The sequence below is a fragment of the Drosophila ananassae genome, chromosome 3R, assembly GCF_017639315.1.
Source record: "Drosophila ananassae strain 14024-0371.13 chromosome 3R, ASM1763931v2, whole genome shotgun sequence".
Lineage (NCBI taxonomy): Eukaryota > Metazoa > Arthropoda > Insecta > Diptera > Drosophilidae > Drosophila > Drosophila ananassae.
The window spans coordinates 23,250,063-23,276,080 of NC_057930.1; the positions used below are offsets into that span (position 1 = coordinate 23,250,063).

The following is a 26,018-nucleotide window of genomic DNA, read 5'->3' on the forward strand; positions in this document are numbered from 1 at the left end:
AGTATTTAAATAAATTAACATCTAGAATCCTTGCAAGGCCAAAAACAAAATTTATTTACTCTTACATCCTAGTTGGCCTAACCACAAGCATTTTCAACGCCGAGTCTGAAAATGTCCACTTTTGAAAATTATTATACTTCTTGCACCTTTTGATCTCAATTTTTCCTTGTTTCGATCCCTTGGTCCATGCCGCTTCCAGGCACAAGCCCCACGAACCCAGTGTCAGCCAGTGTATCTTTTCATTATAATTCCAGAACTGATTTCCCCCAAGACTATGGCAGCGATACACCCAAATAGCGACATTCTTCTGATCCCCATGGGCTTCCAAACAATCGTTGCTATGATTAAGTCTGATTTCGTGCTTATGAGTAAGATCCCAATTCTGCCGCTCGCCCGGATGAGTTGAATTCCCCAGGCAGGGTGAAAGGACCGAAGGGCCATATCCATAGCGACTTTTGGCATGGATGCAGAGTTCGGGAAAGCCAACATTTCGAATGGATCCGCTGGCTAATGGTGGGGGCTCAATGGGTGGAAAGTTTTCAAGGACATCATTGGCCACATTGTGCATGTACCAATCGAAGGACTGGCAGCGCAACTCCTTCCGTAAAGTTCGACGGGCCGCTAGTTGTCCTGCATCGGCACTCTTGTAGACTTCGGGATTCCTTTCGTATACATACTTTTTATAGTCATCCATCCAGATCTCGGCCACGCGCTTGTAGTTCTATGGTTTTACTTTATAATTGTATTTTTAATAAAATTATTAGTACTATTACTCACCCTAATAACGAAGTTGTAGTTCCTTGCGCTTTTTTTTGGCGACATTCCTCGCCGGCTAATATGACCAATCCGGGAACATGGAACGTGAAGCCCCATGCCCCCACACATCCATACCTTGAAGCTCAGTTCGAACTCCTCGCCACCCCAGATGTCTAGCTGATCATCAAAGCCGCCCAAGCCCCAAAAGAAGGTCCTGTCAATGGCCACTGCCCCCACAACCAATGGGGTACGATACGGGTTCGATCCATCGCCCATATCAGTACCAATTGTTTTCATATACTTAATCTGAAAGCTCCAATCGAATCCCGAACGAAAAACCTCTGGACCAAATCCGTATTCCAGTGTTGAAGCGGTGATAGAATCAAAGATGGGACTGGTAACAATATATGGATGAATAACTATTGGTTCTAGGAGAGGTGGGAGCTGGGAAGTTATGATTTAACAAATATATCATCTACATAAATCTATAGTTATTAATAACTCACCCAATTGTAACCAACTTCAATGTGAGAATCCATAAAAATTAAAACCTGACCAGCGGCAATGCCAGCTCCTCGAAGCCTAGATTTGACCAGACCCTCTCTGGCTTTCATTCGTATTAACTTAGTGATGTTTGGAAAGTTTTGACCCAAATATTTATCCAGATTTTCTCCCAAATTTTTTAATGTACTGGCATCATCGACAAGAATCACCTCTTCCAATAGAATGGAGGGACTTCGGTTAACGATGCTATGGATGGATCTCAAAAGTGCACTCAAATGCTCGTTGTGAAAAACTATGATGACAGAAGCTTTTGGCAGTTTCTCCGAATACTTTCGATCCTTGCAACTATAAAATGTATCCAAAAGATAAATAATTGTTATTTAGTTTGAAATCTGTGATTATTTTCTTACCCAACAGGACGGGCATCAGGAAGAGATCGATTTAATGAAATACGATCAGAAAGTAAACCGTTGAAACCATGTTGATCTTGCAATTCGTTTATTAATTCTTCATCCAGGGGATCATTCAACTCAGCCGGCTTTCCCTGCTCCCCCAGACCGATTCGCAATGAATCTTCTTTCATCGCCTCATAGTCATGCCAATCCTTGCGAATACCCTTTGGCACAGGAAGGATGAAGGTACCATTGCGTTGGACTCTTAGGATATTTAATTCGTTTTGGGATATCGCTGACTGGGCTATGGTTATAGCCCACAACGGGATTTTCGTTATGTTTCCTTGAGAAGGTCTTACTCTCTGTGTGGGTTGTTCTATGGACACCACCACGCGTCTGTGTATTCGATTACCCAAAAAGATGGTGGAAACCAATGATATTAGAAGAATGGCCAACAAAAGTCGGGTAAGCACTTTTAGGTGGGCGTTCATGTTTCGAAACTTTGTGATCAAAAATTCTGTCGAATCTAATTAAATTAAAATTTTATTGCGTGCCTACTTTAATGACACGCATTTGTGTTTTAGAGTCAGAAATATTAATAGTACTACAATACTCCAAGATAATCCCTCCCTGCTTCCTATGAGTTAAAAAGTAATATTTAAAATCCGAGATTTCCATATGTGGCTCTTACCATGTCGATATCTTTGTCAATTTTCATCCGATTCCCAAACGGGATACCTTAAATGATTTGTGGATCGATTCTCCACAATTCTGCATCAAAAGCCTGAAACAAAATATTTTTTGAAAATTTTTCCCATTTTTGTGGGGCAACCCCTTGCAAAATCCGGGATTCCCATAAGTGGCATCTTGCCATGTCGATATCTTTGTCAATTTTCATCTGATTCCCAAGCGGGATACCTCAAATGATTTGTGGATCGATTTTCCACAATTCTGCATCAAAAGCCTGAAACAAAATATTTTTTGAAAATTTTTCCCATTTTTGTGGGGCAACCCCTTGCAAAATCCGGGATTCCCATAAGTGCCATCTTGCCATGTCGATATCTTTGTCAATTTTCATCTGATTCCCGAACGGGATACCTCAAATGATTTGTGGATCGATTTTCCACAATTCTGCATCAAAAGCCTGAAACAAAATATTTTTTGAAAATTTTTCCCATTTTTGTGGGGCAACCCCTTGCAAAATCCGGGATTCCCATAAGTGGCATCTTACCATGTCGATACCTTTGTCAATTTTCATCTGATTCCCAAGCGGAATACCTCAAATGATTGGTGGATCGATTCTCCACATTTCTACATCAAAACCCTGAAACAAAATATTTTTTGAAAATTTTTTCAATTTTTGTGCGGCAACCCCTTGCAAAATCCGGGATTCCCATAAGTGGCATCTTACCATGTCGACATCTTTGTCAATTTTCATCCGATTCCCAAGCGAGATACCTTAAATGATTTGTGGATTGATTCTGCATAATCCTGCATAAAAATCCTGAAACAAAATATTTTTTGAAGATTGGTTCAATTTTTGTGGGGCAGCGCAAAATCCGACTATTGCAAAATCCGAGATTCCCAAAACTGGCCCCTTACTTTGTCTTTTTCTTTGTAAATTTTAAATTATTTTTCGTTTCTGAAGCATTGATTACATTATTTTCAACATTTTTTATTTGAATTTAAATAATTTTTCGTCCGATTTTGTACTAAAAATTTTGATTTTACTTCGAGGTTTTGCGGCCACACAATTTTCGATTATTTAGAACGATATTTAGAACTTTTCGATTTCCAGAAGAAACATTTATCGGTTAAAGCGATCTTTTGGCGGGAGCTGTGCACACTTTTCGCCTGCAAAACAAACGCATGAGGTATTTTTTGTTTAAATTATTAATTAAACTTTATAAATCGGTGTGCAAAGCAAGATGGATCTTAACGACGCCGTGTTAACCTGCGCGGTGAACATGCAGTGGACTAATTCCGTGGGTGTTACGGGCCGAAAACTGGCCTACAAAACTGCCACCCTACGTTTGGTGCGAAACGATCTTCGGGAATTGTTTGTGGAGGTGACGCCGGAAAAACTCAAGCCTCTAAAATTCAAGCTCAAGGATCTTATGGTGCACAAGAAGTTCATGTCCGAGGGCAAGGCTACATTTAACTTTAAAGCGGAAAACTGTACGCTCTATTTATCGAATGCGCCACCCGGAACTCTCATGTTCTTCCTGCGCACAATCTTTATAAAAATGAATGGCAGCGAAGGATCTCAGCCAGACGATGCATCTCTACAGAAGAAATTGAGGGAGCACCTGATGTCCGGCAAACCCAGCAGCTTCGAGGACGTATCACCGGTGACAACGGCGGAGATGATTTTGGCGCGAAAAAAGGCGGGTTTGCTGTCCAAGGCATCCACCACGACTCCATCGCCACAGGCAGCCAAAAAGAGACGTTTCGACGAGATGAAGGAGGACAGGGAAAAAGGCAGTCTACCAGCGGCCAAAAAGCTCTATCAATCAACCACGGATGAATCTCTGAAGTTAAGCGAAGAACAGATGGAGGTACTGCGTGCCTGCACTTCTGGCAAAAATGTATTTTTCACGGGTTCCGCTGGTACTGGCAAGAGTTTCTTGCTGAGAAGGATTATATCTGCTCTTCCTCCCGAAGGAACTATAGCCACGGCCTCCACGGGTGTGGCGGCTTGTCTAATTGGTGGCACCACTCTGCACGCCTTTGCGGGCATTGGCGGCGGAGATGCCACCATGAAGAGGTGTCTGGAACTGGCCGCCAGGCCCGTAAGTGCCCAAACCTGGAGGAAGTGCAAGCGTTTGATCATCGACGAGATCTCAATGGTAGATGGACAGTTCTTTGAAGTATGTATTTTAGGTATAAGCTTCTAAACCGAAATCTAATTTGCAAAACCTCTTTAGAAAATCGAAGCAGTGGCCCGCCACATTCGCCGTAACGACCGTCCTTTTGGTGGCATCCAACTTATTTTGTGCGGAGACTTCCTGCAATTACCACCGGTAGTAAAAAGTGAATTTGGATCTACGCCAAATTCCGCCCCACAGCAAAGATTTTGCTTCCAATCCAGCGCTTGGGAAACGTGCATCCAGTGTGTCTACGAACTTAAGCAAGTCCACCGTCAATCGGATCCGGAGTTTGTCAAGATACTGAATCACCTGCGCATTGGTCACGTTAACGAATCTATAACTACCCGTTTGGCAGCAACGTCTAAGCAGAAAATCGAGGGTAATGGAATTCTAGCTACTCAACTTTGTTCCCACACCAACGATGCCAACTCCATAAATGAATCGAAGCTGGAGAACCTGGAGGGTGACAAGGTTCTGTTCAAGGCAGATGATTCCGATGCCAGTATGTCCAAACAGCTGGATCAACAGATTCAGGCTCCGTCGCAATTGTTCCTAAAAGTTAACGCGCAAGTGATGCTGCTCAAGAACATCAACATATCCAATGGGCTGGTGAACGGTGCTAGAGGAGTGGTGGTCAGGATGGACAAGGATCTGCCTGTGGTCCGGTTCAAAAACAACCAGGAGTACATTTGCAAGCATGAAAAATGGATCATTAAAACGCCCACCGGAGGACTCATTACCCGTCGTCAGGTGCCCCTGAAATTGGCGTGGGCGTTTTCCATTCACAAAAGCCAAGGACTGACGCTGGATTGCGTGGAAATGTCCCTGTCCAAAGTGTTCGAGGCTGGTCAAGCCTATGTGGCGTTGTCGCGAGCAAAATCCCTGCAATCCATTCGTATACTGGACTTCGATGCCAAGCAGGTCTGGGCCAATCCGCAGGTCTTGCAGTTCTACAAGGGATTCCGCCGTAAACTTATCGACACAACTATGATTCCCTTGGGTCCCAAAAATAAGGACAAAAAACCCGGCGATGGAAAAGCAGGAAACAGTGCTTTGGCGAAGCTCAAAAAGAGTCTTATGAACAAGCCCCTGGTCTCGATTAGCTAATCCTACTATATACCTTATTTTTTAGACAAATTTTACTAATAATTTAGACACGGATATCTATTGTGCTAATTATAAATTCCATAACTTAAAACTTTAAATATTAGGCAATAGAAATTTTTCCTTCTTAAAAAAGAAATACTTTTTAAACTTTTTTTAAGCTAAGAAAAATTTAACATCCTATATTTTATGGAATTTATTAATTTTAAGAATCCGTTTGCCTTAAAATATTTTAAAAGCTCAAATAGATGCTTTCTAATATTTTAGTCACTAAATTCTGACTACCTATGAACAAAATAGTATTAATCCAGAACTGCCTAAATTTTTTTGACAAAAAAAACCATTTAACAAAAATTAATTTTTTGATAACTAGAACTTTTTATAAAATAATATCCTAAAACTTTAAATAACTAAAACCGAATTAGGGACACTTGGATAGCAATCACCTAAATTATGTAAGGATTCCAAGACTATATTTTTAGAATAATTTCATTAAATCATAATTTTCAACTGAATACACATCTGACCCTTTCAAAAAGCGAAGTATTTGACCTAAAATTTGATCTACCAACTTTTTGGATTTACCATTTCGGGGTGTATATTTTTCATAACGGATAATGGAACTAAAAACATCAGCTCAAACGACCGGCTGGCTCGACGGGAACACATGAGTTAAGGTCACCACCTAGTGGGCGGCCTCCTCCTTCATGCCGCTGCCCACAGGTCCGTGGCGGCGCTCCCAGATAAGGCGATGTTTCTGCTTCATGTAGGCGGTCTTGGCGTTGGCGTATCCTCCCAAATCGCCATCTGAAAATGGAGGATTAGTTAATAATTGAGAACCTAAACAAACATCTCGACGGCACATACACTTGATGAACCAGTTCTCAGTGGCCTTTTCGTATTGTTCCAGCAGCGGCTTGCACTTGACGATGTGGTCGGGAGCCTCGTAGAGGGTGCAGTCCTCGAAGCGCTGGCGCAGAATGTTCACAATCTCGTTGTCCACCATGCGATCCCGGCGGAACTGCTGGTCGGCCTCAAAGCGACAGACAGCATCGTCCGTGTAGCACTGATCAATGGTCGGTACACGGCGGAATTGCTGATGGTACCAGTTGTACTTGGCCTGGTTCGGCTCCACGATGGACTCTAAAATTAAATTGAAATTTAGCAATTGAATCCCTTTTTTTGGCAACCCTTTTTGGCAGTGTAAACAATAACAAATGCTATCGCGGTTGAGGTTATGTCATTATGTAATTGTTTGGAGTTTTTTGAGTTTTCGCATTAAATTTCCAGTGGAATGTAATTGTTTGTAGCCTATAGGCTCCCAGGACCCCCCAGAAAACAGATCCTTGGGGGTTACTTACCTCGGAACCAAGTTATGGGGCCGTCGATGACATTCTGCACCGACTGGGCGAAGCTGGCCATGGGACTGCGCGGCTCCGGCATTTTCTAGTTATCCTAATTCCTGCAACAGCCGCAAACAGTATTACTCTATATATCCAAAAATTTCAGAAATTCTTTAATAAGAAATTTGTAAAGAAACCATAATTACTCAAACCTAATCAACAACAGTGTAGCCAGAGAGCGACTAAGATGAGAACTTGGCGTTGCCACCTGGGCGAAATTACTAAATTTTTAGAGGTTCCCGCTAGATTTTCGACCGATATTTTTAAATCAAAAAGTTTTGATATTTGCGTCAGTTTTATTAGAACCTGTATTCCTTCAGACCTGTAACGTTCAGCAGCTCAAACCAATAATATTTCCTGAATTCAGAAGCCTTCATTTATTCACGACTGAATTAGAATTCCAAGTGGCAGCACCTACAAGTAATCGATATCCTTGTTGACATCGGTCCATTTGCCATCGAAATTTCATTTGGAGTAAAAATGCCGGAAGAAACGAAGAAAATTGACTTGTCCGGAGACGGAGGCGTGCTCAAGGAGATTCTCCGCGAAGGCACCGGAACGGAGACTCCGCACAATGGATGCACTGTTTCCCTGCACTACACTGGACGTTTGGAGGACGGAACCGAATTCGACTCGAGTGTAAGCCGCAATGAACCCTTCGAGTTTCCGCTCGGCAAAGGTGAGAGAAGCCCGGCTTCTGGAAAATTCGAACTGTTGGAATTTGTTCTTTTTATACAGGAAATGTTATTAAGGCGTTTGATATGGGAGTGGCCACCATGAAGCTTGGTGAGCGCTGCTTCCTCACATGTGCCCCAAATTATGCTTACGGAGCTGCCGGCAGCCCGCCCGCCATTCCTCCTGATGCAACTCTGATTTTTGAAGTAAGTTTGGTCGAACTAAAGGAATTAGGAATATAGTTTTATTCATGCTTTTTCAGTTGGAAATGCTGGGCTGGAAGGGAGAGGACCTGAGCCCTAACCAGGATGGCAGCATTGTCCGCACCATTTTGGAAACCAGTGATAAGAAGCGCTCACCCAGCGACGGTGCTTTTGTCAAGGGTAAGTTTATCTTTAAGAAATTCTTGTGGTTAAGACAAGCTTATGCGGTTTCCCCATCGCAGCTCACATTTCTGGTGCGATTGAGGGCCGTGTCTTTGAGGAACGCGATGTGGAATTCGACTATGGGGAGGGCAGTGCCATCAATGTTATTGAGGGCGTGGAGATAGCCCTTGAGAAGATGAACATAGGCGAGACCTCTAGGTAAATAATATTTATTATAACTATCACCGGTTAGCTCATATCAATCCCTCACAGATTGAAAATTCAGGCAAAATATGCATTTGGCGCCAAGGGCAACGAGGAATTCAAGATTCCGCCCAACGCTGTAGTGGAGTACACAGTTAAACTGGTGGACTGTGGCAAGGGAATAGAGGAGTGGAAGCTGAGCGACAATGAGCGCCTGGATGAAGCCAAGGCCTATAAAGAGAAAGGAACAAACTACTTCAAGAAGGAGAACTGGGCTCTTGCCATAAAGATGTACAATAAGTGCAAGAACTTGCTGCCAAACACTGCCGATACCAACGAGGAGGTGAAGAAGGTTAAGGTGGCCACCCACAGCAACATTGCCCTGTGCCACCAGAAGTGTAATGATCACTTCGAAGCCAAGCAGGAGGTGGGTTATTTAAATTACATAAAATAGTATTACTTGATGCGCTGATAATTGTTTTTAAAGTGTAATGCGGTACTGGCTTTAGATGCTAACAATGTGAAGGCCCTATATCGCCGTGGCCAATGTAACCTGACAATCAATGAACTGGAAGATGCTTTAGAGGACTTCCAAAAGGTAATGCTCACCGTTTTTATTCAATTTTTGTTTGGGTAATAAGGTTTGTTTCTGTATCAGGTCATTCAATTGGAACCGGCTAACAAGGCCGCCTCTAACCACGTGCTCATCTGCAAGCAAAAAATCAAGGAAAGCAAGAACAAGGAGAAGAAGCTGTACGCTAACATGTTCACAAAACTTGCTGCGAATGACAAAGAGGTAGAAGCAACTTCATAAACAATTAAAACCAAATAAAGTACAACATTCTCATCTCATCTACACGTCTCGTTATCTTATTGCTTTCTAAATACAGACGGAACCGCCGCGCGAAACGGACGTCCTTAGCAAGTGCGGGGAGTGGTCTGAGGAGGATGCTAAGCGCGAAGCTGAACTGACTCTAGAGCGCGACAACATAATCATGATCTAAACCAGATTCACTAGTGCTTTAAATAATATTCCCTACAGGTTATATTCCCACATCGAAATCCATAAATATAATGAACAAAAGGTATAAATGCTAATGGTATATATTAAATAAAACGCTTTGAGAGTTATATATTACATCTATTGTTAAGTAGTATCTCTCGGTAAAAGTTGGAATTTAGGTCGCACCTCCCGATCCCGAAGCCACAAAGGTGACACGGGTACTTGGGCTTTGATATATTCGGAGGCCTTGAAACAATAGCCACAGCAGAATTTTTTGCGTTCCGTCAGGTCATAGACTTTGTTTTTTGATGCGCTAATGCTGTATTTTTGCTTGGGGACACTAAAAAGAATTTAAGTTTAAAAGTGGAGCTCTTGGGGGTTTCTTTTAAGCTTACTTTTCTAAAATATTGGAGCAAAGCGGATAGCCACACAGTTTATTGATATCCCTTTCGTCCACGATGTCGGAATAGTTTGACGGGTCGATCCCCCAAAGCTGCAAATATGCTAATTCTTCCACTGTTTTCCAATCACTTGAATTAATATTACTTACCAAGGACAGGAATTCCGGTTCGGGTATTCCAGGCTCCATAAGACGAATTACAATTTCATGAGCCCGCGCAATCGCAGCGCGCTTCTTCACCACCGCTGCTATGAGCTGTTGCCTGCAGAAAGGGGACATTTGCATGGTGAACTTATTGCATATTTATGTATTATAATTACCTAAGTTGCTCGCCCTTTTCCGTTGTCATGTTTATTTGTGTGCCACAATTGAGATGGCAGTTTATTGATAGCTAATATTTACACCTGGCTTGTTATCGTTATCGAATCAACGTTATCATGGTCACACTTTTTCAATAAATGTAAACAAAAATGGTTTGTGATAAATGCGAAGCCAAGTTGTCGAAAGTTTCGGCTCCCAATCCATGGAGGACCAGTTCCGCACCTGCTGGTGGACGGAAGATTAACGAGAATAAAGCTCTGTCCTCAGCTAGGGACCGGTATAACCCTATGGGAACCACTCTTGCGCCTTGCCGGTGAGTTGTGCTGTAGAGGCCACAAGAATAGAATTTATTATTCTATATTTCAGGATATGTCGCCAAAAAGTTCACCAACTGGGTGCCCATTATTGTCAAGCCTGTGCCTACAAAAAAGCCATCTGCGCCATGTGTGGCAAGAAGATCCTGAACACCAAAAACTACAAACAGAGCTCTACGTGATGCATTTTATAAAAGGGTTTTAACTTAATCCTAACCTAGGCATAGATAACAGATTAATTGTAAAGTGTAGTACAACAAATGCATAAATAGGTCAAGTCTCTGTAGCCGTCTTTTCCTTCTGCTCCCGGCGTTTCTTGGCACTTTGGATCTGGGTGGAGTAGCTCAGGGCTTCCTTGTCGAACTCCAGTGGCATGATGCCCAGGTCACCACAATACCGATTCTTGGCAATCTGCAGATACTTCTTGCCACGCACCGATGTCAGCCGCTTGTCCTGGATGATCAGCACATTGTCTGCCTCCTGGGTAGCTTTGGCTGTGCCGAAAACCGAACTGGTAGTCAGTTCGTCCTCCTGTCGTTCCTTGCGTGGATGCATAACTAATGTAACGTGCACATTATGCTTTGTAGCAAATCCCCGGAAAGCGGCAATAATGGCGTCCTGTTCCCAGAACTTATCACCCCGATACGTGGATACGCCCATCATAAACTGCAGGTTGTCGATAATTACGTGCATCACATCGTGCACATAGGAGGCGTGTTCAATGGCCTCCAGCACCGGTTTGAGGGGCTGCTGGCCATGGAAGGTCATAAAGTATAGTGGCAGGCGCTCAAACTCGGAAGCCCAATGGTTGAATTCCTGCAGCCGATCGTCCAGCGGGTAGCCCACATATTGGCGTAGCAAGGTGGCCGCTAATCGTGTGTTGCGAATCTCAAAAGAACCCCATAGGGTGCTAACACCCTGCATAGCCAAATCCAAAGAATACTCGCTCATGAAGGTTGTCTTTCCGCTACCAGTGGGTCCCGTAAGGATGGTCAGCTCTCCGCGACGATGGCCTTTGAGTAGTTTGTTTAGAACCGGAAAGCGTTTCCACTTCACGCCGTTCACCTTTTCGATGTTTTGCAACTCGCTGAGTATGTCATTGCGCATAGCACCGAAAGTTGTGATCGACCTGTGACGTACGGGTGTCGCTTTGGCCAGGATGTGACGCAGGTTAAGTCGTTTCCGCAGGGCTATGTGAGGGGCTGGTTCCGTTTCAGTAGGTCGGATCAACAAACACCGTCGCTCGTCCATTTTCTGAGCAAAAGACCGAGCAGCGTCCCAGCTGTGGTTGCTATCGTAATGCAGCCAGAAGACCAGCTCCTTAAAACGTTCCAAGCCGGGCAGACACTCCTGCGGCAGCATTTTTACCTCATATGGCAGGCAGACAATGCAATCTGATAGAAATAGGTCAATGACTTACGAATATTTCTGAAGATATTAAAGTTTCTTACGTGTTTCCAAGTTTTGGGTGGCGAGCACAATAAAATCCATGAGATTGCTGACTATGACCGCTTTGGACTTGTTACCCACTCCGTGAATAAGGATTCCAGAGCTGGAACCGTCCTGAAAGGTCTCTTCGCTTCGACTTCCCAGATGGAGTACTTTCTCCCCGACCACATGATGTGCTGCATTGCGTAACTGGAAATGCAGAATCTGCTGCTGGGGCTCCCACTTGGCACCAATAGCATTCAGCTGTGCCTCCTTTAATCCTTTGATGCCCAGAGCCTCGCAGGCCTCCGGAGTGACATCAATTAGGTCTGGAAAGCGGGATTCAAAGGTGGGCTGTCTTTGAGATGGCCTCTTGTAACTTTCAGGCGAGGGTATCAGATAAGCCGGTAGCGCAGTGCTTAGAGAAGTTTTCACATCACAATTCGGGCATATGAAGGCACCTATGCATGGAGTATTTTATTAATTATAAAATTATATAGTTATATCTTAAGACTAATTACCAGTGCGTTTGTTTACATAAGCCAGCAGCCCTGTGACCGTGCCTCGTTGTTGGGCCGGTTGGTTGTTGCGCTCGCACAGCCGGCACTCCAGTTGCAAGCACGTGTGGCCGTCCTTGTGGGGCAAGTTGATCTGTCGCAGTTGTCGCTTGAAGTCCACATACTCCTTGGGGTCCAGAGCACATTCTGGCGAATTTTTGTCCACTTGGGTTGCGTAGTTTTGCCTCCATACTTGGCTTATGTTATTATGTATACGCAACAGCGGTTTGATTAAACCGGCGCGTCTCATTTTCCATGTTATCGATATCGATAATATCGGTATCGAAAAGCTGTTGCATGGCGAAGGGACTTTTTTAATATCCCTTCAAAACTAAAAAAAATGGTTTTCGAATACATTATAATGAAAATCCATAAAATCCAAAAATACCACTAAATAACAAGATTATTTAGTTATACAAAGTTATTTACTTAGGTCTCTAAATCTCAAATGTGTTCAATCAACAAAGTTTTGTGTATTTAATTCAGAATGTGTCTTTATCTAAACATCTCCATTATGATCCTGAAAAGGGCTATATTCTATATCTGTTGTAATCTATAAAGCAGATTACATCGCGCCGACCATCCAATTTAAAGAAAATGGAATTTCATTACACCCAACAACCAAACATTGTGTAGAATATCGTTGTTTTCGACAGCCAATGCCTGAAAAAACCAACTAACACCAGAAATTCCCCATTATCCCTGCCCAAAAACCATTTTAAATCATATCACCATTAAATAAAAAGCCAATGAACAAATGTATGTATAAAAGATAAAAGTTTTATTGAACCAGACTAGACAACAAAATCGTAAATGCCATTAGGGGTCCTTCTGAAAGTAGAAATAAATAAAATTAGTATTTGAATAAAATAGAAATTGAAAATATGTAAAATTTGATGAAATCAGACGCCTTAAACCATCCTTAAGCCGAAGCTTTCTGGTGGAAACCGCAAAAGGAATTTGAGGTGATCATCATTCAAAAAATTTTCACTCAATTTTTTATTTTAATTGTTAATTAAATTACCTGTCTATGGTTCCATTTTCACTGAAGTTTTATCCATGAGCCACCCATCAATTTAATACCTAAAAAGAAAAGATATACTAGTTAGTATAAACTAATAGAAATAATAGATCCCCTAACATTGTGATGCATATTAATCAGTAATTACATATTGCAGCAAGAGTCTAGCTCTCAGAACAGGTCTGTAATATATCATCATTATAATGTTTCCAATATTTACTCAGTGCTTACCTTGAAAAAGGGTCTATACTTCCGAGCCTCAAAGAGCCGAACCATGTGGCCACATAACCTATAAAAAAAAAAACAGAATTTTTAGTCACAATTCGAAAAGGTTTCATTTAAAACTATAATTTTGTACTTTTCAGTTTACACGTAACAGCACGAGTCTAGCTCTCAGAACAGGTCTGTGTATAGCAACTCATCAAAAACTCTAAACCAAAGCCATTATTCGAACAGTGCCTTACCTTAAGTAGGAAGTGTCCCAAGGTGTCTCAAAAGTTTGCCATGTTGCCTCGAGGTGTCTCACGACCCTCACATGTTTTTGAAGATTTTCAAGCTTAGTATGCCCAACGGGCTTCAAATTTGTTCACTGCAATATAGAATTATTTAATTAGACACAGGTTTTTAGCAGATAATTAACTAATTTTAATAAAAATCTCTAAATATATGCCATCAGGTTGCCGTTTCATCTTTAAAAGAACAAATATAGTTCAACAAGGCATTGAAAAATACAATGCAGAGTCGAGAAAATGTTCCTTCAGTCTCGTCATCAGTCTCATCATATGAGGCATTTTATTTAAATTAATAAATTTCACTTTTTCTTTACGAACAAATTGTATCACGAGCTGAGCAACTTACCATCTTGAGATTTGAAAATGAAATAGACCTTTTCAAGTCCACGTGCTAGCCAAGAAGATGCGATGAACAATCGATAACGTAAAGGCAGCCATGATTCGGAGTTTTTATCGATGATTGTTTAAATACGTCTTTAAAAATATAAAAAATCTTTAACAATTTTAATTCACACAATTCTTAGCAAACTAAATAAAATTAATAATATTTTAATCAAGCAGTTATTTTTATTTAATACTTTCACGATAGCTAAAGCTATCGAAATTTTCGATATCCAAGCCACAAACAGCTGATCACTTCTGCACGTGTACTCCTTTTTTTACTGTTTACGTTTTAAAAGGAATAATATTTAATAATGGTAGTTATTTAGACCCTTACATAGTATCCAGATTTAATCACTTTCCATTCTACAGGGCAAACACAAGAAAACCCAAAAAGTAAAGAAGCAGCGCAATGCCCAGCTGAAACGCTTAATGAAACCAACAGACACCAGGCTCAAGGAAAAGAACCGAATCATAAAGGAAAAAAAGAAAGATCCCCATCAGATGAAGGTGCATGAGGCAACCCAGCAAAGCTCCGCCCTGTTCTTCCAGTACAACACCCAGCTGGGTCCTCCCTACCACATCGTCCTCGACACGAACTTCATTAATTTCAGCATCAAAAACAAACTGGACATTGTGCAGGGAATGATGGACTGTTTGTACGCCAAGTGCATACCATACATCTCTGATTGTGTGCGTGCTGAGCTGGAGAAGCTTGGAAACAAGTACAAACTGGCCCTTCGCATCATTTCCGATCCTCGATTCGAGCGACTTCCCTGCCTGCACAAGGGCACTTATGCAGATGACTGCCTGGTGGAGAGGGTGCGCCAGCATAAGTGCTACATTGTGGCCACCAACGACAAAGATCTGAAGAACCGCATTCGAAAGATCCCTGGTGTTCCCATTATGTATGTTGCGGCGCACAAATACGCCATCGAGAGGATGCCAGAAGCTTACGGCGTAAAGGCGTAGATAATAGTTTATACAATTTTTTAGACTACTGATTTAAATATATCAATATTTTAAGAATATTTTTTGAATCTTTTAACCATTCAGAGGCTGAAAAAAAATGTAAGGAAAACACTTCGTAATTTATATGTCAATAGTTTTTATTCAAGAGCTGGATTGCTTGGCCTCGCTGTCAGTCACTTAGGCATCGGCGTGCAGACGAGCAGTGGGCTTGGACAGGAAGTCGGAGTATGCCTGGTAGGGAGTGGAGCCCAGGGGCATTTCCTTCCACAAGTCTGGGGTGAGGTAAGCGTAGGTCTTGGCGATGGCAGCATAGGTGGCCTTGGCGAAGTTGCCGAGGGTACCAGTGGAGCCACGAGCCGAGGTGTAGCAATCCTCAATACCGGCCATGGTCAACAGCTTCTTGGGTACGGGGGCAGAGACGATGCCAGTACCACGGGGAGCTGGGATAAGACGCACGGAGACGGAACCGCACTTGCCGGTAACCTTGCAGGGCACGGTATGGGGCTTACCGATCTTGTTACCCCAGTAGCCACGGCGCACGGGGACAACGGAGAGCTTGGCAAGAATGATGGCTCCGCGGATAGCGGTGGCAACTTCCTTGCTGCACTTAACACCCAGACCAATGTGGCCGTTGTTGTCACCGATGGCAACGAAGGCCTTGAAGCGGGTACGCTGACCGGCACGGGTCTGCTTCTGGACAGGCATGATCTTCAGCACCTCATCCTTCAGAGCAGAGCCCAGGAAGAAATCAATGATCTCGAACTCTTTGATGGGAAGAGAGTACAGGTAGATCTCCTCCAGAGACTTGATCTTTCCTTCGCGGACCAGACGACCAAGCTTGGTCACTGGAACCCACTCCTTGGAGTCCTCCTTGCCACCACGGCCGCGAGCGCCGCGTCCACGGCCACGACCGCGTCCACCGCGACCACCACGAGAACCAAATCCTCCACGGAATCCACTACGGGCTGGAGCTGCGTCCGCCATTCTGAAAAACAAATAAAAATAGCAAATTGAGGTTAGATATCGATTGGAGTTAATTTATTCAATTCAGGTACTGGATGTTGTTTAATTCAGACGCCTTTAACCATCCTTAAGCCGAGGCTTTCTGGTGGAAACCGCAAAAGGAATTGAAGGTAATCATCATGAGAACAAAAAATAATTTCAATAAAATGGTCGCCATTTTGAGACACGTGGTGCTTCAGCTTGGCAGTTTTAGTTTAAAAATAAGCTTAATCGTTTTGTTTTTCAAATAAAAAATAAATCAAATACCAAACTGCAAGTATCAAGAATGCAATAAGCCATTTATTTATATTTTATTTGGGTAGTAGGCCAAATAAATTCAATTTTCAGATGCTTACTTGTAGGTCTATCAACTTTTTCGGGATGAAGACAAAAACGAAATGAACGAGAATTAGGGATGTCGCAAACACCTACCTTTATCGAAATATCGATAGTTTTGCCTAGCGTTGCCAGAAATATTGTTTTTCAACGCTTTGCAACACTTTTTAATCGAAGCTTTTACACTTTCAATGAAATTATTAACAAAAACCAAATATTTATGTATTTTAAGCCCGACCCGAATATGTTAACAAGACCTTCCATTACATTTTAATTTTATGTATATTATCAAATATATCGATACTGTGGTTAGAGTGGCCAACTACCGATAGGGCCATCCTTGCTTTTGCATTTGCAAAACAATAAGGAATGAAGTTGGATTAATATTTAAATGGCCGTTACTTCGTCCAAATTAAACACTCTGGACAAAGCTCGGAAGTGGATTCAAAAAGGACTCATCATCTGCCAGGCCAGAGAGCCCTCTCAGCGCTTGGTAGTGTTGTCAGTGGGTGGTGGTGGGTGGCGCGCTTATCAGCCTACGTAGAGGCTCCCCATGCCCGCTGCGATAAGAAATAGGCGGAACCGCCCGTCCAGGTATGCATAATCGCTACCCCCAAAGTGGCTGATGCCTAATTTTTATTTATGCAGGTGCTTGCTATTATCATGGGGTGCATTACCAGTACAAGTAAGCTGAACGAACTGCGCGGCCACGAAAACGTTTTTCGAGTGCGGGTGGCCCATCTGCAGCCCTCCCCTGGTACGCCCACCATTCGCAGCGGGTACCTGGAGCTGACGCCGCGGGAACTGATCTTCCAATCGCCCGGCTGCGAACCAATTATATGGGCTTTGCAGCATCTCAGACGCTATGGTCTTAACGCCGACCTCTTTTCATTTGAAGCGGGTCGCAGATGCATGTCTGGGCCCGGAATATACACCTTCAGGGTTCAAAATGCCGAGCTGCTTTATCCTATGTTCCAACGCTACATCAATGCCGTGAATACAGATGCTTTTGCTCAGGTGGAAAGGGATCGCGTAAACTCCACTCACTCGGTGTCCACGATGATGGGCCGTGCGGATGGAAACCCACACAGTAACAACTACTTGGAGCCGGCTCCACTGATTAGTCGACAGCTTGGAAGTTCCATGAGCGATGCTCCGCATCCCAGTGCTTTGCATTTGCTGCAGGCCAATGATAGCCAATCAGATGACACTCCACCTAATCTACAGTCTCCTGGTCTGATTCCTAACGCCTATTTCGATCAGCCTTTGAGAACACTACAGGAGTGTTGCCTTGATGGGACCTCTCCGGATCTGCAGGCCACCCCACCTTCTGGGAACAGATTGAGCTCACGTCGGCGTACTCTGGATTTGCCGCCCCAGGAATCGGCACCTCCGCCGGCACCAGTTTTAAGTCCCAATGAATCCGTGCACATGTACGCCAATGTTGAGGCCATGATCTTCGATTTAAGCAACGAGCGTTGTTATGAGAACGTAAATCGACTGGAACTGCCGATCTCTGTACCGTCGAGGGAGTCAATCGCACCACAAGAGCCAGCTACACCGACCAGTTTGGCGGGTAGCAGTGGCGTAAACTACATTGTCTTGGATCTGGATCAGCCCAAAAGTCCTGCACCTCCGTCTGGATCGCCAAAAACCTTTAACGGCTTTGGCAGTGGATTGTCTTTGGTTTCAACGAAAGCAGCTGTTACTGCTCCTGTTACTCCGGAGGCTAGTTTGGCGCTCGACGTACCCCCGGCTCCGAATCAAACCCAGAGTCTAAACAGCGTATCAGCTGCGGCCGCCAATGATGCTGGGGAGCCGACGTCGAACCGAAACTCTGAATGCTCAGGAACCCAAGGATACTCCACTATTGATTTCATTCGCACATACGCATTGAACAAATCCTCGACAGAGCTGCCGGAACAGGTAACCCACCGACAGCATCCTGCACACGAGGCTGAGGAGCTGAGGATCACCAGACACAGCAAGTGCATTCGAAAAGCGTACTCCATTAGCGAGTGAGTTGAGATGATGGCACAATTCAAAGCAAAGGGCACAACGAATTTATAAAAACAAGGTCACCCAAAACAATTCCAGAATTTGAGGGAACTAGAGTGAGCAACCAGTTATAATTTCTGTGGCTTGTGATTTGCTAAAAATTGACCAAACACTAATTTTTCTTCTGATTTCTGAAAGCCATTTCAGTTGCCAATTATTTAAGAATCTGTTATAAGCAGAAAATTGGAACTTCTTCTATGAGAAAACAAAGAAATAACGAAAAGGTTTTCGAAAATGTGCAGCACAACGAATTAACCACAATCGATGATATTGAGGATGGAATTATTTAGATTGTGGTTCTGTGGAATTGAAGTGATTTGCCAAAGAGTTGTTTTGCTTCCCTCTGAGCCAAACAAACAACAAACAATATTAAATCCAGGTTGTTTTAGTAGTCAGTACTACCCTCACACGCAGACATGACTTGCATACGTACTTAGTTTAGTTGTTTAAGGATAGGTAATAGCGTTCATTAGAGATTAGATGAGATGATTTGTGTACGTGCCAGCGGCTGTTAAAACTAGTCATTTTTTGGATTTTTGTGCAAATTTATCATAGTGAGCAACACGAAAGGCTTTTAAAATTTAAATTGTAAATGGTATCCTAAGTATCGTTAGATTCTAAGTACCAATATATACATTTGCGTACACTTAAACATAATTGTGTACGATCGTTGTTGGCCAAGGCTTTATAATTGTATTTTGTTGCAACAAAAAGAAAAGAAAACAAAACGATGGCAGCAAGCATTGCATTGCGTTGCATTGTCCGCTGTGAGTTTCTAATTTTTTACATAAATATATATACTGCTAAATTGTTAACCCCAGTTGTTAGGAATATTATATACACTGATTGTCAAGCGGAGCATTCATCCTTGGAGGAGGTTTGAATAATTCGACCGAGGATTTTTGCAGTTGCATATAGATTTACATACATACTTACGCTGGCGGCTCAGTCCGTGGCATAAACTATATTATTGTTAGTGTCTAAGACGAAATATGTGCAATAAAACTCAAATGATCTTGTAACTGTATCTTTTAAATACTGGACAACGAAAAACATCTCTATTTTTGATTGTTTGAAAGCCCACACGGGTTAGGAGTGACCATATGATGAACTTTTTTAAAGTTTCAAGTTTTCAGTGCTGCCAAGTCTAGAGAGATTAACCGTTATTTATTTTGAGGGGAGTTTGTAGAATTCTAGAGTCTAGAATACTAGACTATAAGGAAGTTATTTTAAGTTTAATTTCAGTGCTGCAAAGGTCTATAAAGATTAACAGTTATTTATTTTGAGGGGAGTTTATAGAATTCTAGAGTCTAGAATCTAGACTATGATCGCGTTCAACTGAGACACTCGATCACTGAGTAAAACCGATCATAATCACATTACAAGTATGCGACTTAGGTCTTAACTACTATAATCCATTTTAAAAATGGTCCTAAAGAAGACCTAAGAGGTGCTACCAGATTTGGAAACAGTGTTCTTTTCTAATTATCGAACTATTATTACATAAACTTTAAAGTTTATTTTCAGTGTTGCAAAGGTCTTGAAAGATTAACCGTTAAGAGCTAAATCTTTAGAGGAGTTTATAGAATTCTGAAGTCTAGAATGTAGAATATGATCGCGTTCATCTGAACCATTTGATCACTGAATCAGTGATCACTCAGTAAAACCGATTAAAAGTATGCGACTTGGATCTAAACTAGTCTAATCCATTTTAAAAATTCTCAAAAAGGAGTCTGTAAAGATGCCACCATATTTTGAAACACTATTCTTCCGTAATTATCGGTACTTTTTACACACTAATCGCCATTTTGTTTTTTGCATGAAAAGAAATCTAGGTTCCTTTAGCTTTTTGCCACTCAATAGACAAGTTTCCTCAGAATAAGGTGAAGGTGAATTAAATTTTAAAGAACATATAGTACTAATAGAGAAATATTTTTGACAAAAAGGAAACTATTTACCCAGGTGTCAACTGTTTGGAGCTTGTCGGCAAGCCATTATTTTTCCTGTCAGAAGCCGATTGTAGCTTTTGGAGAAAACATCTCATTCATTCCTGTGAACTTTCCAGATAAGTTCGTAGTTTTCCTTTTGCTCCCGGCTGACACTCAATTTTCAGTTAAACTTATCATGTCGACGGACACCAGCTCATGGTCCAGTGCAAGTTCGAACTCGTCCAGATCCTCCGGCAGCGTAATGGGCGAAGAATCTGGACAGGACAACTTTGACAATCGGAGCGTGGCGAGTATGGAAAGCCGGGAAAGTGTGGACAGCCGCGGAAGCATGGTAAGCCAGTGTAGCAGGGCTAGCAGAGGAAGCGCGGCCAGTGAGGCAAGCATGGCTAGTCGTGGAAGTGTCGCAAGTCGAGGGAGCGTTGCTAGCCGAGGGAGCATGGCTAGCCGAGGGAGCATGGCTAGCCGACGGAGCATGGCTAGCCGAGGGAGCATTGCTAGTCGAGGAAGTGTCTCAAGTCGAGGGAGCATGGCTAGCCGAAGGAGCATGGCTAGCCGAGGAAGTGTAGCCAGTCGAGGAAGTGTCGCAAGTCGAGGGAGCGTTGCTAGCCGTGAAAGTGTGGCTAGCCGAGGGAGCATGGCTAGCCGAGGGAGCATGGCTAGCCGAGGGAGCATGGCTAGTCGAGGAAGTGTCTCAAGTCGAAGGAGCGTTGCTAGCCGTGAAAGTGTGGTTAGTCGAGGGAGCATGGCTAGCCGAAGGAGCATGGCTAGCCGAGGAAGTGTAGCCAGTCGAGGAAGTGTCGCAAGTCGAGGGAGCGTTGCTAGCCGTGAAAGTATGGCTAGCCGAGGAAGTGGGGTTAGTCGAGGGAGCGTTGCTAGCCAAAGAAGCGTGGCTAGTCGCGGCAGTGTGGCAAGTCGAGGGAGCGCGGCCAGTCGAAGAAGCGTAGCCAGTCGAAGAAGCGTAGCCAGTCGAAGAAGCGTAGGCAGTCGGGGTAGCATCTACAGCGAGTACAGCCTGACCTCCGAGGTGAGCAATGAGAACCGCAATGGAAGGGCCAACGAAGAGGAAACCTCCAGCTCTTCCTCGAACTCAAGCTCCGTATCAGCGGGTGTACCCAGATCGCCTGCTCCTTCTGATGGCAGTAGCACCGGCTCGGACAGTCCTCTGGTTGATGAGTTCTTGCAGGACATGGACGCGAGCAATCTGTTCGCTCAGGAGGGCGACGCGAACGGCGCCTCGAACAATGCTGGGGAAGGGGGCGAGGGTAATAATGATCCCAACTCCACCCTGTCCACCGAGAGCCTCGAACGCATCAACCGCTACTGCGAGGATTGCCTCGCCTGGGTTGGCAACACCAACCTGGTGCCATCAACTGCCACTCCGACTGTTGTGCGTCACTATCGCCGCACCATTGCCACCACCCCGGTGGATGTCTTTGTTCTATCGCCCTTGGAGCTGGTTCCACGCACTGATTCGAACGACGGGGAACCGGGCACATCATCCCAACCGGCCAGAGGACGCGCCCCTCAGCACGTTTGCCGTGGACCAAGTACTTCCAATAATTCCACCACTGCGGATTCCAATGATCCGTCGCCACCGAAGCGCCTGTGCAGACACCATAAGAAGAACCAATGCCATGACCCTTACAAGTGTCCTGTCTGTCTGGAGTGTGTCAGCCACCGTGAGCCGGTGTCCACCCATTGCGGGCATGTGTTCTGCCGTGAGTGCATCGAAGGCGCCATTCGCTCGATGCACAAATGCCCGATGTGTAACAAGGCACTAACCGAAGATCAATTTCTTCGCATTTACCTCTAAGGTGTTCTATTTAAATTGATAAGCGTTCGTGCTTTGTTAAATTTATATCAATATTTTTCAAATGATCGTTTGGTTCTTCAACTACAAAAATAAGAATTGTTCAATTGTGCTTCTGATTTGAAATCAAATAAATCTTTGCATATGTTTAAAAGAAAACTATTATAATTAATAGTTTAACTAGAGGCTTAAATTTACTTTTAATATTATTTAATATCTTTATAAAAGAGAACCATCTCTAAAATCTGAACTTAAAACTCAGTAGGCTGTGCTAATAAAATCATAATTAAAAATCATAAATCTAATTCCCAATTTCTTGCTGTGTAGAGATAAGCAGAATATGATTGGGAGCCGAGGCGCTGCAATGAACTTGTTGCTGTTCCCGTTGCCCATCTATTGTCCGCTCATCTTCTTCACTTGGGGCTCGTTCCACAAGAGAGAGCTTCGCTCGGGAGCTGTCAGTTGGAGGGACTTTAATTGTGTTTGTGGCGTCGACATTGACACATGGGGAGCAGCTCCCAGCGAAGATGCATCTAAAATGGATTCTGATTCTGGCCTTGGCCTTGCTGGAGGTTCTTTATCTGGATGGAGGAGTGGCCGCAGAATGGAACGGGTATATGGAGATGGCTACAGCAGGCCCTGACCTGGGGCAACAGCTGGCTGCCCACTTGGCTCCTAGTACGCCTCCAGAGGTGCAGGTTGAAGCTGCCAGGGCAGTGATTCGACGACTGGTTGGCCCGAAGTCTGCCAAGAGGTTTCAAGTGGAGGTGGATAAGGATCTGGAGCTGCGTAGTTTCAAGGTAAGTACTTCCATATAGTCTCCCTGGTTCTCTACTCATCAACGTATATGTGATCATAATCCCAAGCAAAACTTTCCATTATGCTGCTCTACTTGAGATTACTATCAGTGGCATTAAGTATAATAGCAAATATTTATTATAGCAGCCTTGATAGGGCTCTGTTCCATCAATTACTACAAATTATTCCATCTAAAAGTATGTAAAAATATATTAAAAAGTTAAGAGTTCAGACTAAGGACTAATAAGTTGAGGAAGATAAAGAATTCCTCCCGAGATCGTCCCTAATCTTTCATTAACGAGTTAAGATTATGAAATCTCTAGAGCCTCATCCTTTTCTCTAATCCTAATCCCATAGATCACCAAGCTGGATAATGGCCGGATCCTGTTGACTGGCTGGGATGGTGTCTGCGCCTGCAAGGCCTTCCACCACTACTTGAAGTACTACCTCAACAAGGACGTCGACTGGTTCAAGATGCGCATCGAGCTTCCGGACAACCTGCGGCTGCCCAATGCTACCGTGGTGTCCATCTCGGCCAGTCCAATTATCTACCACCAGAACGTATGCACCTGGAGCTATAGTTTCGCGTGGTGGAGCTTCCAGCAGTGGCGTCGTCATCTAGACTGGATGGCTCTGATGGGAATCAACCTGTCAATAGCACCGATTCAGGAGGCCATCTGGGTGGAGGTTTATACGGAGATGGGTCTTAGCAAGGAGGAGATTGATGACCATCTGGCTGGACCCGCGTTCCAGGCCTGGCAGCGCATGGGAAATATTAGAGGATGGGCTGGTCCCCTGAAGCCGGAGTGGCGCCAGTTCCAGCTGCTCCTGCAGCAGGAGATCCTGAGCGCCCAACGCAACCTGGGCATGAGCGTGGCCTTGCCCGCCTTCGCCGGCCATGTGCCCAGGGCCTTGAGCCGATTGCATCCGAATACCTCCTTTACGGACGTCCAACGATGGAACCAGTTTCCCGATCGCTACTGTTGCGGATTGTTTGTGGAGCCCACAGAGCCGTTATTTCATCAAATAGCGACCACCTTCCTGCAGAGCGTTGTGACCATCTATGGATCCAATCACATCTTCTTCTGCGATCCCTTTAACGAACTGGAACCACCGGTGGCTAAGCCGGAGTACATGCGATCCACAGCGGCTGCCATTCACAACTCCATGACGGCTGTGGATCCGGAGGCCATTTGGTTACTGCAGGGCTGGATGTTTGTGAAGAATCCGTTTTGGACGCCGGACATGGCGGAGGCCTTCCTCACGGCAGTGCCTCGTGGCAGGATCCTCGTGCTGGACCTTCAGAGCGAGCAGTTCCCGCAGTACGAGCTCACCCACTCCTACTTTGGCCAGCCGTTCATCTGGTGCATGCTGCACAACTTCGGTGGCACCTTGGGCATGTTTGGATCGGCCAAGCTGATTAATTCCGGGATCGAGGCGGCACGGAGTATGCCCAATAGCAGTATTGTGGGCACGGGTATCACTCCCGAGGGAATTGGCCAGAACTACGTCGTGTACTCCTTGACATTGGAGCGAGGATGGAGTCGGAACTCCATTGATTTGGATAGTTGGTTCCGTCACTTCACCGTGACCCGCTACGGAGTCAAGGACGAGAGCCTGGCAAAGGCCTGGTTGCTACTAAAGAACAGTGTTTACTCTTTTCATGGACTCCAGAAGATGCGGGGGCAGTACGTGGTGACCAGAAGACCTTCCTTCAACCATGATCCCTTTACTTGGTACAATGCCAGCGATGTCTTGGAGGCCTGGCACCTGCTACTCTCCGCCAGGGTTATCATCCCCTTAGAGGACGACAGATACGATGTCTACGAGCATGATCTGGTGGACATAACCCGGCAGTTCCTGCAGATCACTGCAGATCAGTTGTACGTGAATCTCAAGTCGTCCTTCCGAAAGCGTCAGTTGCCGCGTTTCGAGTTCCTCAGCACCAGGCTGCTGCAGTTGTTCGATGACTTGGAGCTGATCCTGTCCAGCGGCAGGAATTTCTTGCTGGGCAACTGGCTGGAGCAGGCCAAGCAAGTGGCGCCCCATCCCGAAGACCGAAAAAGCTTCGAGTTCAATGCCAGGAATCAAATAACTGCCTGGGGACCGAATGGCCAGATACTGGACTACGCGTGCAAGCAGTGGTCGGGACTGGTGAAGGACTACTACAAGCCGCGGTGGTCTCTCTTCTTCGACGACGTGAACGTGGCCCTGCACTCCCAGCGACCCTTCAATGGCTCCGCCTTCAAGCAAAAGGTCTCCCAAAGAATCGAACTGCCCTTCAGCAACAAAACGGATATCTATCCTACGGATCCTGTTGAGAATGTCTGGTTCATCTCTCACACGATCTTTGAGAGGTGGATGGGCTATACGAGGGACAGTCTATATCTCCACAATAATCGGTTGTCGGTTCCTAGGAAGCCGGCTGTTGAATAATATAGTTTTTAATTCATAAAAATATCTAATATCTGACAAATAAAAATGTATTTCAAAGCTCTGAGAGCTAACTTTTTAAAAATATTTTTCCAATTTCTAGGATTATATCTAAACAGTATTTCCTGAAATTAAATCCTAGGAAGTCCTTAATAATAATTTTTAATTCATAATTTCAATATATTTCAAAATATCTGATAAATAATAAAATCAATTAAGAGCTCTGAGATCGAACTTCAAAATATTTTTCCAATATGGAGGTTCTATCTATAGGATTATCTTAAATCTGTAGTATATAGAATTACCTGAAATTATGAAATCTGAGAGAAAACTACAAAAATAATACTTTTTAAATCTCTAGCATTATCTTCAAACAGTATTTCCTGAAATTATGAAATTCGTGACTCTCCAGAATAATTGGTTGTCAGTGCCTAGGAATTTCATAATATT

At 43.9% G+C, this 26,018-nt stretch overlaps 12 protein-coding genes, 1 long non-coding RNA gene and 1 other non-coding gene across 20 annotated transcripts; 7 read left to right on the forward strand and 7 right to left on the reverse strand.

The window, feature by feature from the left end:
* Positions 1-30: 30 nt before the first annotated feature.
* On the reverse strand, positions 31-2,233 carry LOC6498050 (putative polypeptide N-acetylgalactosaminyltransferase 10). Its single transcript, XM_001961934.4, has 4 exons — positions 1,671-2,233; positions 1,263-1,605; positions 778-1,200; positions 31-721 (listed from the first exon to the last, which is right to left on the reverse strand). The coding sequence occupies exons 1-4, from the start codon at positions 2,141-2,143 to the stop codon at positions 62-64; spliced, it is 1,899 nt and encodes a 632-aa protein (XP_001961970.1). The 5' UTR covers positions 2,144-2,233; the 3' UTR covers positions 31-61.
* Positions 2,234-3,448: 1,215 nt separating this feature from the next.
* LOC6497493 (ATP-dependent DNA helicase PIF1) lies at positions 3,449-6,147 on the forward strand. The gene is made up of 2 exons (XM_001961933.4): positions 3,449-4,522; positions 4,580-6,147. The coding sequence occupies exons 1-2, from the start codon at positions 3,581-3,583 to the stop codon at positions 5,627-5,629; spliced, it is 1,992 nt and encodes a 663-aa protein (XP_001961969.1). The 5' UTR covers positions 3,449-3,580; the 3' UTR covers positions 5,630-6,147.
* A 51-nt stretch (positions 6,148-6,198) lies between these two features.
* On the reverse strand, positions 6,199-7,289 carry LOC6498049 (NADH dehydrogenase [ubiquinone] 1 beta subcomplex subunit 10). 3 transcript variants are annotated; one of them, XM_014906463.3, is made up of 4 exons: positions 7,176-7,289; positions 6,988-7,088; positions 6,494-6,769; positions 6,199-6,433 (listed from the first exon to the last, which is right to left on the reverse strand). In XM_014906463.3, the coding sequence occupies exons 2-4, from the start codon at positions 7,067-7,069 to the stop codon at positions 6,312-6,314; spliced, it is 480 nt and encodes a 159-aa protein (XP_014761949.1). In that variant the 5' UTR covers positions 7,070-7,088; positions 7,176-7,289; the 3' UTR covers positions 6,199-6,311. The 3 variants fall into 3 exon arrangements, with proteins under 3 accessions (XP_014761949.1, XP_001961968.1, XP_032307696.1); XM_001961932.4 differs by having other exon boundaries at positions 7,182-7,271; XM_032451805.2 differs by having other exon boundaries at positions 6,988-7,114; positions 7,182-7,244.
* A 78-nt stretch (positions 7,290-7,367) lies between these two features.
* On the forward strand, positions 7,368-9,411 carry LOC6497494 (FK506-binding protein 59). The gene is made up of 8 exons (XM_001961931.4): positions 7,368-7,708; positions 7,768-7,910; positions 7,967-8,087; positions 8,150-8,288; positions 8,343-8,700; positions 8,761-8,871; positions 8,932-9,069; positions 9,164-9,411. The coding sequence occupies exons 1-8, from the start codon at positions 7,510-7,512 to the stop codon at positions 9,275-9,277; spliced, it is 1,323 nt and encodes a 440-aa protein (XP_001961967.1). The 5' UTR covers positions 7,368-7,509; the 3' UTR covers positions 9,278-9,411.
* Positions 9,362-10,087, reverse strand: LOC6498048 (putative RNA polymerase II subunit B1 CTD phosphatase RPAP2 homolog). Its single transcript, XM_001961930.3, has 4 exons — positions 9,997-10,087; positions 9,827-9,938; positions 9,672-9,769; positions 9,362-9,616 (listed from the first exon to the last, which is right to left on the reverse strand). The coding sequence occupies exons 1-4, from the start codon at positions 10,023-10,025 to the stop codon at positions 9,421-9,423; spliced, it is 435 nt and encodes a 144-aa protein (XP_001961966.2). The 5' UTR covers positions 10,026-10,087; the 3' UTR covers positions 9,362-9,420.
* A 4-nt stretch (positions 10,088-10,091) lies between these two features.
* Positions 10,092-10,593, forward strand: LOC6497495 (cysteine-rich PDZ-binding protein). The gene is made up of 2 exons (XM_001961929.4): positions 10,092-10,310; positions 10,364-10,593. The coding sequence occupies exons 1-2, from the start codon at positions 10,147-10,149 to the stop codon at positions 10,491-10,493; spliced, it is 294 nt and encodes a 97-aa protein (XP_001961965.1). The 5' UTR covers positions 10,092-10,146; the 3' UTR covers positions 10,494-10,593.
* Positions 10,485-12,592, reverse strand: LOC6498047 (twinkle protein, mitochondrial). Its single transcript, XM_001961928.3, has 3 exons — positions 12,261-12,592; positions 11,763-12,200; positions 10,485-11,705 (listed from the first exon to the last, which is right to left on the reverse strand). Exons 1-3 carry the CDS (start codon positions 12,544-12,546, stop codon positions 10,585-10,587), a joined length of 1,845 nt encoding a protein of 614 aa, XP_001961964.1. The 5' UTR covers positions 12,547-12,592; the 3' UTR covers positions 10,485-10,584.
* Positions 12,593-13,056: 464 nt separating this feature from the next.
* LOC26514786 lies at positions 13,057-14,313 on the reverse strand. 3 transcript variants are annotated; one of them, XR_001408605.3, is made up of 5 exons: positions 14,176-14,313; positions 13,782-13,906; positions 13,549-13,606; positions 13,321-13,379; positions 13,057-13,124 (listed from the first exon to the last, which is right to left on the reverse strand). It is a non-coding gene; the product is annotated as an uncharacterized LOC26514786 (long non-coding RNA). The 3 variants fall into 3 exon arrangements; XR_001408606.3 differs by having other exon boundaries at positions 13,057-13,127; positions 14,176-14,311; XR_004310123.2 differs by having other exon boundaries at positions 13,057-13,127; positions 14,148-14,181.
* Positions 13,988-14,104, reverse strand: LOC6508228. The gene has a single exon (XR_046194.1). It is a non-coding gene; the product is annotated as a small nucleolar RNA Z5 (small nucleolar RNA).
* Positions 14,314-14,388: 75 nt separating the features above from the next.
* LOC6497496 (rRNA-processing protein FCF1 homolog) lies at positions 14,389-15,241 on the forward strand. The gene is made up of 2 exons (XM_001961927.4): positions 14,389-14,527; positions 14,583-15,241. Exons 1-2 carry the CDS (start codon positions 14,525-14,527, stop codon positions 15,180-15,182), a joined length of 603 nt encoding a protein of 200 aa, XP_001961963.1. The 5' UTR covers positions 14,389-14,524; the 3' UTR covers positions 15,183-15,241.
* Positions 15,242-15,301: 60 nt separating this feature from the next.
* LOC6498046 (40S ribosomal protein S2) lies at positions 15,302-16,650 on the reverse strand. The gene is made up of 2 exons (XM_001961926.4): positions 16,541-16,650; positions 15,302-16,167 (listed from the first exon to the last, which is right to left on the reverse strand). The coding sequence occupies exon 2, from the start codon at positions 16,164-16,166 to the stop codon at positions 15,360-15,362; it is 807 nt and encodes a 268-aa protein (XP_001961962.1). The 5' UTR covers position 16,167; positions 16,541-16,650; the 3' UTR covers positions 15,302-15,359.
* Positions 16,651-16,832: 182 nt separating this feature from the next.
* Positions 16,833-19,600, forward strand: LOC6497497. The gene is made up of 2 exons (XM_001961925.4): positions 16,833-17,114; positions 17,169-19,600. The coding sequence occupies exon 2, from the start codon at positions 17,184-17,186 to the stop codon at positions 18,540-18,542; it is 1,359 nt and encodes a 452-aa protein (XP_001961961.1). The 5' UTR covers positions 16,833-17,114; positions 17,169-17,183; the 3' UTR covers positions 18,543-19,600.
* An 807-nt stretch (positions 19,601-20,407) lies between these two features.
* On the forward strand, positions 20,408-22,496 carry LOC6497498 (hyphally regulated cell wall protein 1). Of its 3 annotated transcripts, none has more exons than XM_044716585.1 (3): positions 20,408-20,461; positions 20,525-21,048; positions 21,121-22,496. In XM_044716585.1, the coding sequence occupies exons 2-3, from the start codon at positions 20,703-20,705 to the stop codon at positions 22,338-22,340; spliced, it is 1,566 nt and encodes a 521-aa protein (XP_044572520.1). In that variant the 5' UTR covers positions 20,408-20,461; positions 20,525-20,702; the 3' UTR covers positions 22,341-22,496. The 3 variants fall into 3 exon arrangements, with proteins under 3 accessions (XP_044572520.1, XP_044572521.1, XP_014761715.3); XM_044716586.1 differs by having other exon boundaries at positions 20,525-20,976; positions 21,157-22,496; XM_014906229.3 differs by having other exon boundaries at positions 20,525-20,647; positions 20,692-22,496.
* Positions 22,497-22,642: 146 nt separating this feature from the next.
* LOC6497499 (alpha-N-acetylglucosaminidase) lies at positions 22,643-25,797 on the forward strand. The gene is made up of 2 exons (XM_001961922.4): positions 22,643-23,137; positions 23,493-25,797. Exons 1-2 carry the CDS (start codon positions 22,865-22,867, stop codon positions 25,569-25,571), a joined length of 2,352 nt encoding a protein of 783 aa, XP_001961958.1. The 5' UTR covers positions 22,643-22,864; the 3' UTR covers positions 25,572-25,797.
* The last annotated feature ends 221 nt before the right edge of the window (positions 25,798-26,018 follow it).

What these genes read in the sequence shown, in the direction of transcription:
- LOC6498047 (XM_001961928.3), bottom strand. Translation starts at nt 12,546, where the DNA reads ATGAGACGCGCCGGTTTAATCAAACCGCTGTTGCGTATACATAATAAC. An exon ending in TTATGTAAACAAACGCACTG is followed by an intron (nt 12,201 to 12,260) that starts GTAATTAGTCTT and finishes CTCCATGCATAG; the next exon opens with GTGCCTTCATATGCCCGAAT. An exon ending in CACCCAAAACTTGGAAACAC is followed by an intron (nt 11,706 to 11,762) that starts GTAAGAAACTTT and finishes TATTTCTATCAG; the next exon opens with ATTGCATTGTCTGCCTGCCA.
- LOC6497494 (XM_001961931.4), top strand. Translation starts at nt 7,510, where the DNA reads ATGCCGGAAGAAACGAAGAAAATTGACTTGTCCGGAGACGGAGGCGTG. An exon ending in CTTTAGAGGACTTCCAAAAG is followed by an intron (nt 8,872 to 8,931) that starts GTAATGCTCACC and finishes TTTCTGTATCAG; the next exon opens with GTCATTCAATTGGAACCGGC. An exon ending in TTGCTGCGAATGACAAAGAG is followed by an intron (nt 9,070 to 9,163) that starts GTAGAAGCAACT and finishes TTCTAAATACAG; the next exon opens with ACGGAACCGCCGCGCGAAAC.
- LOC6498050 (XM_001961934.4), bottom strand. Translation starts at nt 2,143, where the DNA reads ATGAACGCCCACCTAAAAGTGCTTACCCGACTTTTGTTGGCCATTCTT. An exon ending in TTGAAGTTGGTTACAATTGG is followed by an intron (nt 1,201 to 1,262) that starts GTGAGTTATTAA and finishes ATAACTTCCCAG; the next exon opens with CTCCCACCTCTCCTAGAACC. An exon ending in ACTACAACTTCGTTATTAGG is followed by an intron (nt 722 to 777) that starts GTGAGTAATAGT and finishes GTAAAACCATAG; the next exon opens with AACTACAAGCGCGTGGCCGA.
- LOC6497495 (XM_001961929.4), top strand. Translation starts at nt 10,147, where the DNA reads ATGGTTTGTGATAAATGCGAAGCCAAGTTGTCGAAAGTTTCGGCTCCC. An exon ending in ACCACTCTTGCGCCTTGCCG is followed by an intron (nt 10,311 to 10,363) that starts GTGAGTTGTGCT and finishes TCTATATTTCAG; the next exon opens with GATATGTCGCCAAAAAGTTC.
- LOC6498049 (XM_014906463.3), bottom strand. Translation starts at nt 7,069, where the DNA reads ATGCCGGAGCCGCGCAGTCCCATGGCCAGCTTCGCCCAGTCGGTGCAG. An exon ending in CCCCATAACTTGGTTCCGAG is followed by an intron (nt 6,770 to 6,987) that starts GTAAGTAACCCC and finishes ATTTAATTTTAG; the next exon opens with AGTCCATCGTGGAGCCGAAC. An exon ending in TGAGAACTGGTTCATCAAGT is followed by an intron (nt 6,434 to 6,493) that starts GTATGTGCCGTC and finishes CTCCATTTTCAG; the next exon opens with ATGGCGATTTGGGAGGATAC.
- LOC6497498 (XM_014906229.3), top strand. Translation starts at nt 20,703, where the DNA reads ATGTCGACGGACACCAGCTCATGGTCCAGTGCAAGTTCGAACTCGTCC.
- LOC6497497 (XM_001961925.4), top strand. Translation starts at nt 17,184, where the DNA reads ATGGGGTGCATTACCAGTACAAGTAAGCTGAACGAACTGCGCGGCCAC.
- LOC6497493 (XM_001961933.4), top strand. Translation starts at nt 3,581, where the DNA reads ATGGATCTTAACGACGCCGTGTTAACCTGCGCGGTGAACATGCAGTGG. An exon ending in TAGATGGACAGTTCTTTGAA is followed by an intron (nt 4,523 to 4,579) that starts GTATGTATTTTA and finishes AAACCTCTTTAG; the next exon opens with AAAATCGAAGCAGTGGCCCG.
- LOC6498046 (XM_001961926.4), bottom strand. Translation starts at nt 16,166, where the DNA reads ATGGCGGACGCAGCTCCAGCCCGTAGTGGATTCCGTGGAGGATTTGGT.
- LOC6497499 (XM_001961922.4), top strand. Translation starts at nt 22,865, where the DNA reads ATGCATCTAAAATGGATTCTGATTCTGGCCTTGGCCTTGCTGGAGGTT. An exon ending in TGGAGCTGCGTAGTTTCAAG is followed by an intron (nt 23,138 to 23,492) that starts GTAAGTACTTCC and finishes CTAATCCCATAG; the next exon opens with ATCACCAAGCTGGATAATGG.
- LOC6498048 (XM_001961930.3), bottom strand. Translation starts at nt 10,025, where the DNA reads ATGACAACGGAAAAGGGCGAGCAACTTAG. An exon ending in AACCGGAATTCCTGTCCTTG is followed by an intron (nt 9,770 to 9,826) that starts GTAAGTAATATT and finishes GCATATTTGCAG; the next exon opens with CTTTGGGGGATCGACCCGTC. An exon ending in TGCTCCAATATTTTAGAAAA is followed by an intron (nt 9,617 to 9,671) that starts GTAAGCTTAAAA and finishes AATTCTTTTTAG; the next exon opens with TGTCCCCAAGCAAAAATACA.